Below are 15,070 nucleotides of genomic sequence, written 5' to 3' on the forward strand. Positions count from 1 at the left end.
ATGCATGGTAAATAGCTGCTGTCTAATAGCACGCAGAGTTAAACAGCTTAATAGAAAATGACTCTGTTCTCCCCTCCTCATCACAGCTGATTCGCTGTCACCAGTCCCGTGGAGGAGCCTGTGGAGACAACATTCAGTCTTACACTGCCACTGTCCTTAGTGCTGCTAAAGTGAGTACCTCACAAGTTTCTACAAGTTGTGATCATGTGCAACAATTACCAGGTTCCACTGCTGAATTGTGATGAGATCTGCTCTCATTCACAAGTGTCGAATACATGTGGGAAGTCAGAATGTTTTGCCAACTGTGAGAATTAATCTTTTGAGGTTAATAGTTTTATTGTCAAGATTGTATGGTTTGTACTTACTCCATTAAAAAGTTAGGTGTATTGCAACTGGATTCAAGTCTGGTAACTAATTAATCCCACATTGCAACAGACTGTACATGGTTGAGCTAGACACTTGGGTTCTTCTGTGATGTGCATTGGCCACTACACTGACAGCCTCACGGACATCCCTGTGCATCTTTGACTAGTTTTGAATTTCTTGGCTCCAAAAATTCCTCATGAAAACTTGAGTTGGTCCCCTGACACATTCAAAGATTCTTTCATATCTAGAGGCTGGCCCCCTTGATGTTTGCCCAGTGAATTCTCTCTGTGCTTGTGAGGGTTAATTTTGATGGTGCCCGTGAAACTTTGAGCTGATTATAAGGTTTCTTACAACCACCATTCTTTTGAATTGTGAAGTCTACAACAGAGCAATTCTAATAATAGGGATGACAGAGTGAATCTGAATGACAGCATGTAATCAAAAGCACAACTGCTCGGGGGACAACAGTCTAAGTCGACCACAGAGAAGGAATCAAAGGTCACACTGTTTCATGTTAAATACAAAAATACTTCAAGATTGTCACAAATGCTTGCATGATGTGCATTAGAATATGTCCCTGGGCTCGATGAGAACCGTTACATACTTTCCAGTCCAAAGCAGAGTAAGGAAATGTCTTTACACTTACAGCACTGTATGTTTATATTTCTACTTTTCTTATATAGAAAGACAGTAATTAGGCAGACTCATGAGTGTCCCTCCGTCCCCCTGCATTTAACAAAGGGATACTGTTTTGAATGTTGAATTATTGAACTCAACTGTCTGTACTAGTGGATCTGGCTGTACATCACTTTTAGTGACCTACTGGGGCTGCAGTTTAGTACTTTGTTGCTAGAGGATTTAATTTTTTTGTTTTTGTTTTTTCTTTTTTGTTCTGGGAAGGGCCCTGCATTCATTAAGAAAATGTTTTGTTGTGGGTATATAGAAATGAGGCTCGATGTAATGAGTTCAAAATGACAAAGTCTGAACCCTGTACATCCCACACCTCCACGTTGGGATATAAGGTGTGTATTCAGGCTTCCTGATTTAGGCTCTAAGAAATTAAGTTTAACATGTCCTGTTGCCTTACAATTGTAATCGTTACACTTGGGAGACTGAGGCATGAGAGTTGCTGCAAATTCAGGTTAGTCTAGGGGTGAGACCAAGGCCAGCCTAGGCTACATAATGTGACACTGAGTATACACTGTTGGTCTCCCTGAAGATACTAAATTTAAAACACTTTTGTCCAATTAATTTCAAAGGGGCATTTATTATTGAGTGAATTTATGTGTGATAAGCATGTATTCCATTCCTGTTCTGTATCCACAGCTCTACAGGTTAAAATTTTAGGTATACTTTTCATTCAATCATGTATTAAATCCTGAGTTAAGTTATATTTATAACCAACTTAAATGTCTGTCATTAGTTTTGAAAACTGAACAGAAAAAATTCCATATATAGCATCTATTTATTTGGATTTATATTTGAAAGCACGAGTATTTTAAAGTTCCTTTAAATTATTGTCAAATCATTAAAAATTCATTTAATGGTATTTTTATTATTTTTAAGATAGGCTTTCATGTAGCCCCTGCTAGTCTCAAACTTAGTATGGCTGAAGATGACCCGAAAATTCTTATTCTCCTGCCTCCACCTCCCAGACACAGAGTGATTTTAATTTATATCCGTTCTGTGGGTTTTTGTACATAGAGAGAATTGCAATGTTGCAGTAATTTCTACTCTAGATGCTAGTTTTTCCTTGTAAGGTACTGCATATTATCTATTGTTAAACTGACCTTCTAAGAAATGCAGTAGTTCCAATTTTGCATGGTAAATATACGAATTAGTATAATCCAGAAGCCTTCCTTTGCTTATTGCTGTTGTATTGTTGGTATGGGCAGTGTACTTTTTTGGTTCAGAGTGTATTAAATTTATTTAAAATAAAGGGGCTAAGGAGATGGCTCAGTAGATGAGGTGCTTTGCCCCAACTCCCACTCACACAGAAGCACCGCCCCTTACAGGCTAAGGTAATGCCTGGTATGTACTCCATTGCCGGGGAGATTGGAAACAGAAGGCTCCTGGGGGCTTACTTGTTGGGCATTTTGGCCAAATAGCAAGCTCTAGACTCAAGTGAGAGATTCCATTTCAACCATAAAGGAAGGTGGACTGCAGTAGAGGAAGATAACTGAATCAGCCTCTGGCCTCCATCTGAGTTTGCCTCACCATGTTCTCTGCATGCCTCTATACACACAAAGAGACATAACTTCCAAAGATTACTTTAGTGTTCTTTCTGTAATTTAAGGATAAATAATTATGCGGCAGGTATGGTGCTTGTATACCTGTTGTCTCAGCTATTTGGTAGGCTCATTTGAGCTCATATGCTTGAGACTTCCCGTGCAACATGGCAATACCATGTCTGTCTGTTTCTGTCTGTCTGTCTGTCTCTATCTTGCTCAGATACACAAATACAAAAATAAACAAGACTGAATAAATAGTGCAGTTAATAAGAATAAGAGCAATAAGATTATGCCTAATTTTTAAAATGATTACATGTTAAATGACTGAACTCTTTGAGCAAATCAAGCTTTCTATTCCTGTCTTTGTTGAATACGCCCTCAGGTTCTCTCGATGTTTACCTCCATATTTTTCAGAAGATTTGTTTAAAAGCTCTATTGCATACAAACAGAGGTTAACTCTTCTGTTGTAAGTACCCTCCACCCCTGAAGAGGCAGAACCCTAATCCCATTAGGACTACAGTCACACGGTTTCCTGAAACCCATCAACACTTCACTGAACTCAGGGGTATCATCCTACCTCAGTCCCCAGACTGCCAAAACTGCAGGCAGTGCCAACACTCGGCCACACTGCATGCCCCTTTATGTTTCAATCCAAACCATGGGAGGAGATGGTAGTTTCTGACAAGGGTAATTACAATACATGACTTCCTAATTCTAAAAATGTGGTAAGTGTGTCACGTAGTATCTTTAGACCCTTTCTAGAAAAACAGATTATCCCTAGGCCTGGGTATCCCACCAGGGGTCCTGGATTTCTTTGATTCTTTTATTCTAACTCATCTGTGGTTGAGGAGCCCTCCCCCCCCCCCCCCCCCGGTCTCAAAAGTTCCATAGTAAAATATACATGAATAAGATGACCAGCAAAGTTCTCTCTGCTGAATTCTAGCACAAAGAACCAAAGCCAAGGGGGTCACAAACCCACAAATCAATTGCAACTGTTTTGTTTTGTGCTAAAATCTCAAACTGCAGTGATTATAAAACACATTAGTGTTCCTCAATTAGCAGCCAAATGTTTGTTTCAATAATTCACAAGAAATGACTTACACCAATTCTGTTAGTGTTGTTGAGTAAGCCTCTGAAAAGGACCAAGGGAACCCGGCGCCAGTGTATTGATGTGAGAGCCGAGCAGGAAGCCTGTTAACCTCTGAGATGCCTCAGCTGCCGCTCTCACGCCATCAGTGCTAATGGAGCTGTTCCCGGGCAGATGCAGCCAAGCCTTATCAAGCAAGCCTTTCAGTGTGAACGTGTCTGGTTGTATATCCTCTGTGTTTGCCCCTGAGCGTATCGCCTCACGCTTTTATGCCAATGAATAGCACTAGAACTGGGGCATGTAAAAAGTGCAAGTGCAGGGGAGCAGGGCAGAAGGTAGACGAAGAGTCAGCACAAACACAGAGGAAAGCGGTGTTCCTCATCCACGAGGGCCCGAAGAATGCGTGTGTCGTTGGAATGACTTGATAAAACGATCTTTAAAGCAAAATGCACCCCTGAATTTTATAGTCACCAAGTGTGTGATAAAGCCATTCAAATTAGCGGTAAGGAAACCAGGGAAGGTGAGTGCTTTCTGCACCAAGGAAGACTTTGCTTTAGAAATAACTCAAGTAAAATTTTAGCAGTCTTTCGTGACATCCATATCCTATGAGAATGAAGTATATCGTTAAGCACTTGTTCCCAAGGGTAGCAGATATGATTCTATAGTCCTTGGACACTGGTGGTCTGTTTGTCTTCCCACTTTATCCAAGTAGGTAAGAGGCACAAAGACTTGCTACAAAAATATGGTTAGAGCAAGATACAACCTAGGAATAGAGATGATAAATTGGATGGCGTTTTTGTACAATCTGGAGTATATTTAATATATTTAAATTTCCTTCAATCCCGGATTATTTTGAACAAGTGCTCTCACAAAACAGTATTGTAAAAGCAAGGCAGCTGACCATGTGATTGTAATAAAGTGTAGACATATTACATGTTCTCTTGCATTGCAGGCAGATCTGCCGCAGGCTCCCCTGCCGTTTTGAACCTTTCCTGCCCTATCAGTTGTCTTATATCCATTAGTGCTAATGGTGTTGCTCTGTTAAGACTGTTGGTGTTAAGTTATCAGATAACAAGAAGAAACCCTGGGAATTTTTATTAAATCAATTGACCACAGTGGGGAGAAAACACATGGATATAAGTCTGTGAGGAGAGAACTGGTAAACACAAGTCAAGATTTTATAATTGTAATCAGAGAATCTCATTTGCACAATTTTTTCCTTAGCCCTAGCATGGAAAGTTAACTTTTTTTTCTGTCTACATAAGGAAATTCAGATGGAATGGGTAAACAGAGGGGAAAAAAATCTAAAAGTATAAAAATTGGTCTTGAGTGCTGCTCTGAAATCAAGAAAATGTAGAAAGTCTTATTTCCATATTGGGGCTCTAAGTATCTATGAAATAATAGGTTTATCTTTATAGTAATCTAGTAAGACAAAAACCAAAAAAACAAACAACAAAAAAGAGGCAAACAGCACTAAACCTAAGTAAGTGACCACTAAGAAACACGGGCACTCACACCCACCCACAGGAGGGACGAAATGGGAAGGAGGGAGGGAGGGAGGGAGGGGGTCAGGGAGGAAGAGAGGGAAAGAGGGGGAGAGTGTGTGTGTGTGAGAGAGAGAGAAAGAGAGAGAATGAATATGAATGAATGAGAGAATACATTCCATATTCCAGGTAAGGTTATTTTCCCCATAATGACAGGCTTTCATCAGCACCACAGTCAGAAGAACTGTTCTTTAATATTGTACTCTAGACTGCCTGTTCTGGCTCCTATGAAAATTATCTCTTTTAATAATTTGTTACTTGTATAGTTTTCTCTATAGAAATAAGTATAGTTACTATCATTCTTCTCAATGTGTAGTCTTTTATAATGGCACAGGTCTATTTTAGAGTTAGAATCTTTTCCCACTTAGATATTGAATTATAATATTTAAAAAACATTGTCACATGTCCTGCTCTTTTCTAAATCATATGTTCTAAAATATGTACATTAAGAGGATACAATAAAAGAAATATTTTTGTAAATATATAGTTGTACCCCTATTAAATGAACTAGCTCTGTTCTTGTAATTATTGTCACTTACTTATGGTATTATTGCAGCATAGTAATGTTGGTGCTGTTTTTGCTGACATTTCCAATCACGTTGAATGGCTAACTGAACATCTGTGGTGTTTATTTCTACGTAAGATATTGTAAGGGCTTGAGGCTAGGAAATTGATTCAAGTACATATTCCTGTTTAGACCTCACATTTTGTTGTAAGTCTTATGTTTTGTCTCTTATTATGTAGACACTGAAAAGTGGCCTGACGATGGTTGGGAAAGTGGTGACTCAACTGACAGGCACACTGCCCTCAGGGGTGACAGAAGATGACGTTGCCCTACACTGCAACTCAAGACGGAGCCCCTTGGTTCCAGGCATCATCACAGTCATAGACACTGAGACGGTTGGAGAGGGCCAGGTAAGCAAGCACCCCGGACGAAAGACGTTGTGTTATCTGAAAGGTGGAGCCGGTGCTAGAGTCAACCCAAAGGTGCATTGCCCAAAGCGATTTGTAGTTTTATAAGTCATTTCTTGCCTGATTTTTCTCACCCATTCTAGGAAAGCAAGCATTATTTTCAGTCATGAATGTTTAATACGCAAATCTGAAGAAATTGCCTCTTACCTACATGTGTTTTATAAACACTTTTTCGCACCTATTTGCAGTATTATGTTTACACTGGTTTTTGGTACAATGTCATGGTATAATCTATACCACCAAATTAATACATTTCTCCTAAAGACATGGAAAGATAGGAAAGCAGTCTGAAAAACTTACATGTATGATGGAAATAAGAAAATAAGTAACAGTAGTTACCTTAGTTTAGTGTATTGTTTGAAATTTTGAAAGGATTTTGTATTTTTAGCTTTTGAAGGACAAGGTCTCACTGTCCCCCAGGGTGTTTGACAGTCCTCCTTCCTCAGTGTTTCATGTGCTGGGCTTACAGGCAAGAGCTACCATGCCCAGATAACACATTGCAACATAGAAAATTGAAATCTCAAGCCAGAAAATATATAAGATAATTTCCTGCTATAAAATCCCATATCTGCAGACAATAAATCTAGTTAGAATCATTTAGAAGGTGACTCAATGAAACACAAAAGAGGATTTGCCTTTGTATTGTTGATCAAGAGATGTTTTTGGCAAAATGCCTCCCACATTTTCTCTCCTTTTCAGTTTCTTTCATATTGTAGTTAAAATATTTCTGTAATGGCATAATTTTAAAATCTTATTGCTTAAAGTTATCATTATAACAAATACTAGGTATTTCTAGAACAAAAGGTAGTAAGTTTATTAAAACACTGTTAATAGAGAGTATGTATTTATATTACATTCAGAAAATGAGTTTCTAAAGTATTGACTTTAATATTGCATATTTTGTTGAGATGTCTGCGTCCACAGTATATGGGTCAGCATCTTGGTGAAAAATTACTTTTGGCAGCTACTTGAGTGCTGTAGAAGGATCAAAAGGCACTTTGAGAAAGAGTAGACTTCAATGCAATTAAAACAAAAAATTCTTTGAAATTTTATGTTGATTGGTTGTGTTAATTTTTAAATAATAGTAATTTTCTGCTTCTTCCTTCTCAGCATTGAACCTAACTAAGTACATTGCTTGTATTAATGTTTTGTATGTGTTTTTCTATTGACTATTAGAGAAAAATATTTAGAGAGATAGAAAAAACTTAATGTGAACTGACATATCTGTTTTTGTCTGTCTGTCTGTCTGCCTGCCTGCCTGAGTCCTGGATTTCAGGGGCCACTCTGTAAAATAGTCAGGGGATATGAGTCTTGTTTCCTATGGTGAACAAATGGATCATCCTTGAACCAACGGTGCTTATTGAGAAGTATTACAAGAAAGATTATTGTTTTTCCCAGTTTTTATCACTGTAGTTCAGGGAACACCACAGTTTTTCTGTGTCTGTTTGTCTGTCTTTCTGTCTAGTATCCTATGTCTGTCCCTGTGTCTGTCTGTCTATCATCTATCTATTATCTATCCTATCCTGTCTGTCTCTCTGTCTCTGTCTCTGTCTGTCTGTCTGTCTCTCTCTCTCTATCATCTGTCTAATTTCTAGGACAGGAATAAATAGTATGCCAGTTTCACAGAACTATGTTTTTTTTCAAAGCAATCAGAACCCTGTAGTACAATGCTGCCTCTTTTGTTCATTTACATGAATCCTTTTTTCGGCAAGACAGCTTTGTCTGAGATAGTTTGGAGAAGCAGACTGCTTTCCATCGTACTGCAGAGCATGAGGGGGAACGCAGCACCAGTTCTAACAAGTTCTGTTGCTTTGTGCCCATCTCTGCCATGCTCTTCCCTCCACGTACATCTCAGCAGTTGCACACTGTCCTCTGATTTAAATCCACTGAGACTTTAATATAGTTTCACGTTCACTCTGGCAGCATATAAAATCTGATTCACCATCTTTCTGTTGCTGTATTGATTAATTTGATTTTATGGCGATGGGATCATCGCATGGGAACTGCATTAAGGAGGAATGGATTTAATTGACTTTGTGTCCATTTTCATCTTTGTTACTTTCATGGTTTATTTAAAAGCATTTCTTGACTGGAGAAGTTAAGTGGTATGATTTGCCTTTTACACATTTATGTAATCGAAGTTAGCAATGTGGCAGAACCAATAAATGAAATCAAATCCCTCAGACTGGCCGTCTAAAACTGAGCTGGGCTTTGCCTCTGACCAGGTATCCTCCAACAGCTTTTATTAGTTAATTTGTGCTGTGTCCTTTAGTACAGTTTTTGATGCAAATTATGACTTCATCCTGCTTAGATAAGTAGTCAGCTCCTATTGTAGGAAAACTATCCTGCACTAATGATGGTTTAGTGACTTGAAGCTTTAGGCACAGTAATGAAACAATACAGAGAACCCTTCCAAGAGCGTATTAGTGTTTATTTTTGTGCATTCTGTATGTAGAACAGTCATAGTTTTCTATAGCATAGCTTGAGTTTGCTACATGTCAACACTAATGTCCTTTTTTGCTTCTGTTTTTATTATTGATATCTAGTTGAGTATGCAGTATTAACTGCCTCCCAAGGACATGTTTAGGGGCTAGGGTATAAATGTGATGAGGATTTATAATATTTAACACAGAAAATAAACAGATGACAAACATTTCACAGAAAAATAATCCATAAACGAAATCTTCACAACTCATTGTAAGAAATTTTCAAGTTAAAACTACACACTAGAGTCTGAGAAACGCAAAAGTTTGTCAATATATTCAATATGTTTCTATTATTTTAAAAATAATTCACTCCCATACCTCAACCCTAACTACATCCCATTCTCTTCATTCATATTTGGAGGCTACTTGGTGATTATTTATTTATTTTTGAGATAGTGTCTATCTTTGTATCCTTGGCTGGCCCTGAACTTTCTATGTATCTAGACCAGGCTGTCCATGAACTCAGAGACTGCCTGCTTCTGTCTCCCATGTCCTGACTGACTTTTGTGCCATTGCTTCTGTCACCTCCTTTTCTTCACAACTATGAAGATACTTCTCCATAGTGTGGTTTTGAACATCTCACATAAACCGAGTCAAGTGTTTGATGTATACTTCTAGAACTGTCCATTTGTCAACATTCTTTTCCACAATCTCTGTTTGACTGTAGAATTAAGAGATTTCTGCTAGAGAGACTCTTACTTTAGTTGGACTAATGACACCCCCCCCAAGGTGTTTGGTATATTTTGTAAAGAATTCAGAATTGGCAGGTAAAGCATGTTGATGCTGTCCAGTACTGGCATTGTGAGGTGCAGGTCACCTCTGACACTTGCAAGTGTCAGCCTGGAAGCCTTCGGAATGATACCATGCAAGTAGGCACTTGCATTTGAAATCTCGAAGAATGTGAAAGAGAAGGACAAAAACAATATTAGAAGAAATACACCAGTTATAGTGCAAGGGTCACAAGGTGGAGTCAGGAGGATCAGAATTTCAAGGCGATTCTTAGCTTAAAACAGATTGACTCTGAGTTACAGCAAGACTTTTGTCTTTAAACACAGATAGAAAAATAGTAATCATCTATGAATCAGAAAGCAAGATCTATACATACACATACATGCTTCCCTGTGCTTTATTTCTTCTTTTTAAAGATTTATTTTAGTTATATGTAAACTATAGTTTATATAGAGTTGTCTGCATATACACCTGCATGGAAAAAGAGGGCATCAGATCTCTTTATGGATGGTTGTGAGCCACTTTGTGGTTTCTGGGAATTGAACTCAGGACCTCTGAAAGAGCAGCCAGAGTTTCTGACTCCTGAGCCATCTCTCTAGCTCCTTCATTTGTTTAATATTAATATCTGAAAAAGGGTATATTGGCCACTCTTTGAGTTGATATTGCACATGACTGTTATATCTCTGATGGAAATGTGCCATTGAATAAAGGTTCACATTTTACTAAAATTCGTTCAATATCAATGAAAATATATGTTGGTATACACATCATGGTCTACTCAGGGACTACTAAGAAGTAGTAACACATACAAGCACGTGCGCACACGTGTGCACACACACACACACACAGTTTGAGACAAGGTGTCTTTGTATAGCCCAAACTTGTCTTATATTTGAAATCTTTCTGCCTTAGCTTCATGATTCAAAGGATTATTGGTTTGTAGTAGGATCCCTAGCTAAAGCTATTTTTTTAAAAAAACACAAAAGAGGACCATTGGGATAACAACTAGTTTTGATATATTAAAATTTGTAGCATATTTAAGTTTAACAATATCAGTAATCTCTGTTACTATTATAAGTAGAATCAAATTCAAAGGTATCTAGATTAAGATTAGATTGAAAACTAACTTTTTATTAAAGTACAAACACCATGAAAACAATAGTATTTGAATGTTTATATTCATGCTATTCTATGGAGAGTGTCTGTCTGCCTTCTGTCTGTCTTCTTGCACTTACACATACACACAAATGCAGGCCTGCCAATGTCATACCTGTAGGCGTCAGAAGACAACTTAGAGGTGGCAGTTTTTTTTTCTGTTGTGGGTTCCAGGGCTGGAACTCAAGTAGTCAGGTTTGTGGGGCAAGGATTTTTACCTACTTAGTCTTCTCGATAGTTTTTGTTTTCTTTGCACATACAAAATAAACAAACTTAGGAAATCTCTAAATAATTGTTAATAAGCAGTGGATTTGTAAATAAATCACAGGCAGATCAAAGACTCTTAATACAATTAGGAAGTGTTTTGAACTTGATGGAGATAAACTGTCCTGAACTTTCTGGTAGTGGGTAGAACAAAGTAGACTCCAGCTTGTTAGGAGAGGGGGATACTTCTTCCTCAAGGACATAGCGCAGAGAGCAGGACATCCTTTTAAAGATGAAGCAAAAAAATAATAAGATGAACAAAAATCAGAAAAAATAATAAAGATCTTAGAAGTCTTTGAAAAGATAACAGAATGATTATATTCAAAGACTGAGTTAGAGGTTTGTCCAAGCAATATGACAAGAAAATGTATGGTAACAGTTGAGTACATTTTATGTAGCAGCTGATTACTGACAGTTTAGTTTATTTAAATCATTGAACTATGGCTTGTGAATTGTGCCCAAGTAAACCTGTCAGGCGTAGGCTTGACAACAGTGCAGTCCTTGTGCCTATTAGGCAAAGAATTTACTTTGTCTTTCAAGGCAGGTGTTACTTAGGTATATGCTCATAGGACATTACCAGCATCCTTACAGTCTAGATTCCTGATTTGTTCTCAGGCTGGCCAGGAATCTTACTGCCTCATCTTCCTGTGTGTCCGTAACACCATAGAACCGTATATTTCCAAATCCAAGATGGCTCAGCTGGTAAAGGTGCCTGCTGCCAAAGCCTGCTGCCTGGAGATCTACTTGATAGGAAAGAACTGACTTTTGCAAGTTATGCTCTGACTTCCGCTTGAGTGGACACAAAAGTATATAATAAGAGTGTAAAACATCAAACAATATAAATTGCAATTAATAATTCATTATTATTTGCTTTATTTGTACTTTTCACTCTCTGACCTCTTTAATATTGGGAAAAGGTGATTTTTTTTTCTAACAAAGTCTCTATCTATAGTCATGTCAAGTGTTTATTTTGGAGTTTATAAACCGTCTGGGAGGGGCATATATGGATTGATGAAGTTGAGGTCAATTGGATGAGAACACCTTTCAGTGTAGTGTGGGCATTTCCTTTAAGGGATTGAGGAATGTGTGTTGTGGCTGCATGCTGTTAGAGACTAAGGTTAAACATTCTGTCTTTCTCTGCAGGTGCTTGTAAGTGAGGACTCGGACAGTGATGGCATTGTGGCCCACTTCCCTGCCCATGAGAAGCCAGTATGCTGTATGGCTTTTAATACTAGTGGTAAGTTTTTTGTAAAAACCATGTATCTCATAGTTTTCTAGGAAATAAGTTTGGACATTGAAAATGTGTAATGGGGTTGGGGATTGGCGAGAGCCCAACAGTTAAAGCCCTTGCTGTGCTTGCAGAGGCCAGGGATTCAGCGGCCAGCACCCACATGTATCTCTAGCTCCAAGGGATCTGATGCCCTCTTCTGGGCTCCATGGGCACTGCATCCATGCACACAAACCCACGTGGAGAAACACATAGTGCATGTGTATCATAGATAATAGTAGGGCCAGTAAGTGGTCTGTGAATGACTCAGGCTTCAATTTCATTCCACCTCATCCATCCAAAGTTTCATCATCTGGAAAATGATGTTTGAAATGCATCAGTTGGCAAGCAGTGCTCCTGAGGTAGCATTAATTTTTGCCTTATAGCCATGCCTCAAATTCCATTATTGCTAACTTGAAATTTTGTTACAAGAGTTGTTTTTTCACACGACAGTGTAATAACTTACTTTTAATTTTCTCTGTGTTTCCCTCACTGTTCTGCCTTCTTGTTGCTCCCAAAGCATGTGATGATGACTAATTTAACAAAAATGTGGCTGGGCAGTGGTAGCACACACCTTTAAGCCCAGCACTTGGGAGGCAGAGGCAGGCGGATTTCTGAGTTCAAGGCCAGCCTGGTCTACAGACTGAGTTTCAGGACAGCCAGGGTGACACAGAGAAACCCTGTCTCGGGGGAAAAAAAAATGTGGAATGCCCTATTATCCGCTCTTCCTTTAAACTTTTTTTTTGTTTTTTATATAAAGAAAATATTGACCTGTGAGCTAGAACAGTAGTTTTCTAGCCATCTCACCTAGCAAGAAAAGCCAGTTTTCACTGTTAGCATGAACAGGACGAATGCCAGTTTCTTGGTTTGAGTTCTGTCCAGGATAATACTGACTGCTTGGTTTCTAAACAGAAGATGGAACCGCTCTTTGTTTCAAAGCTGATTCGGCCTTTGCTGATGTCCAGGCTTCGGGTCCTGCTCGCTTGGGTTATGTATCTGAGAGTTTTACCACTCTTAGCTTAGTTTTAGAAGTGATCATATCTCTTGAATTGATGGAATGATCTGTGTTTGCCCCCCATTTTCAAATGAAGGATGAAAATGAGTATCATACTGAGCACTTTTGATTAATATCCTGTCTGATATAGTTAATTTTTTATGAAAAGAGATTTTTTGTTATAGTTGTTGGGCATCAGTAGGATTGATTTAATTAGCACAGATGACTATCTATTGAGATTCTCTGAAAGTTTGAGTTACATTTGGAGACATGCTTTGGAAGTTTGTGCTCTTGTCACTGTCCCTTGGTTACCAGTGTGATTCGTTTTAAATTCTGTCTGTAATGCCCACTTCCCTTTGGATTCTTACATATTTCACATCACCCCTGAGCACTTCTGCCATGGGAAGCTACCTTTTTCTCCTGCCCCTACAGAGGTGTATGCAGTTGCTTACATCCATCTGAGGTTGTTACTGTTTGGCTAGGGATGTTTCTCCTGTTGGGAATGCTGCTGTTACTTACTGAGGCACAGAGGGATAGAAAACATTCACTTCTCTCTTACAAAGAGTCACCTGGTTAGCCATGGCTTTTTAGTAAGTACTTGTCATTGGGTGATTTTTTTCTCTCTCTCATATGTAGCCCAGGCTGGCCTCCATCCTTAGTCTGGGATGGTGGGCTTGGTCCACTATTCCCAAATTTATTTGTCTGGCTTCTCAGTGTGTTCTGTTCCTAATTGCATTTAGGTGTGTGTGCATGCGCAGTGCCCTCCTGCACAGGTGTCTAAGCCAATGACTGAGATTCCTTTTCCTCTCTTTAGGTTCAGGGTTCAGGGTAGCAGAGAGGTTTTTTGTTACTTTCCATTTGAATTCTGCTTTACAGATTCATTACTAAGCTGGGTATTAAGCATGAGGATATGAAATGAGTTTTTCCCCCTTCACTGGCAGAATTATATTGTTAGGTCTTGAGTTGTATAAGTTGAATGGTAATGCAATATGCACCTTTTGTATTCAGATCGACATAGTTGATGTATTTGATTCTTTCATATCAATTGATGGGTTTTTATTGAACAGTAAGTTTTAGATTCTTTACTAAATGAAGCAGTTCATCTTTTGCCAAGGATGTTTCATTTATATCATGAGATTTTTACCTGTATGAGCCCACTAAGCATGCCTTGCTATTTAAAAGTGATATTTTTATGGGAATTGTAATAGATAACAAATAACAATAGTGCTTGTTGGAATATTGCAGTTAGGGAGGTTCTTAAACAATCAAGACATGTAAAAGAAGTTTTTGGCATTTTGTTTCTAAAGCTGGGCCTTCTCAGCCCAGCTTACTTCATGAATCATATTATATATATATATATGTATATATATAGTTATGTATATATATATGTATATATAACTTGTTTTAGTGTTTTTCTTTAGAAAGAGACATAGTCTCAGATGACAGTTATATGATATAATATGTCTGGACAATAGAGGTAAGAAAAAAAACCAGACCTTTGGCCATCTCCTGGGCAATGTTAAACTTCTGTAAGCCATGAATGGTGGCGTACCACCATGGTGCGGGTTAGCAGGGGAAGTGGACCCATGGTGCATTACTGCTGCCTTTGTGCTCTGTGTTTCTTTCAGAAACAAAATTAAGGGATGCCAGTAAACAGGCTTGTGAAACTTCTTGTTGAGCAGCTGTGTTCAGTTTGCTTTTTAATTTAGCATTCCCACACTTGTTTATTAGCTGAGACTCTGAGTCCAGAATCAAAACAAATATTTTAATGGTAGTATTTATGATTTGTTTGGAGATGCCTTGCTGAGACGTTGTAGGTTCAATATGGGTGGTATATGTCTTTTGCTTTCAATTATTTAGGTACAAAATGAGTAACATTTTCTAGAGAACTTTTGTGTTCTACTTTTGAGGGCAGTTTTAGGTTTTTAGCACAGTTGAGCAAGAAGTCGAGTCTGCACAGGGCCATTCTCCCCAT

The 15,070-nt window shown here is 38.4% G+C and overlaps 1 protein-coding gene across 26 annotated transcripts in view; it reads left to right on the top strand.

Annotated features, from left to right (window-relative positions):
- The window catches only part of Bcas3 (breast carcinoma amplified sequence 3), a 472,949-nt gene that overhangs the window by 117,556 nt on the left and 340,323 nt on the right, over positions 1–15,070 (top strand). For all 26 annotated transcript variants that reach the window (XR_001779924.2, XM_030245679.1, XM_030245680.1 and 23 more), the window contains 3 exons: positions 87–170; positions 5,973–6,143; positions 11,978–12,071. Coding sequence is in view for 25 of the 26 variants with exons in the window: in XM_030245679.1 (XP_030101539.1) it covers positions 87–170; positions 5,973–6,143; positions 11,978–12,071 (349 nt within the window). In the remaining variant the exon portion in view is untranslated. The remainder of the gene's footprint in view (positions 1–86; positions 171–5,972; positions 6,144–11,977; positions 12,072–15,070) is intronic.

This window comes from Mus musculus, chromosome 11 (genome assembly GCF_000001635.26).
Source record: "Mus musculus strain C57BL/6J chromosome 11, GRCm38.p6 C57BL/6J".
Classification (NCBI taxonomy): domain Eukaryota; kingdom Metazoa; phylum Chordata; class Mammalia; order Rodentia; family Muridae; genus Mus; species Mus musculus.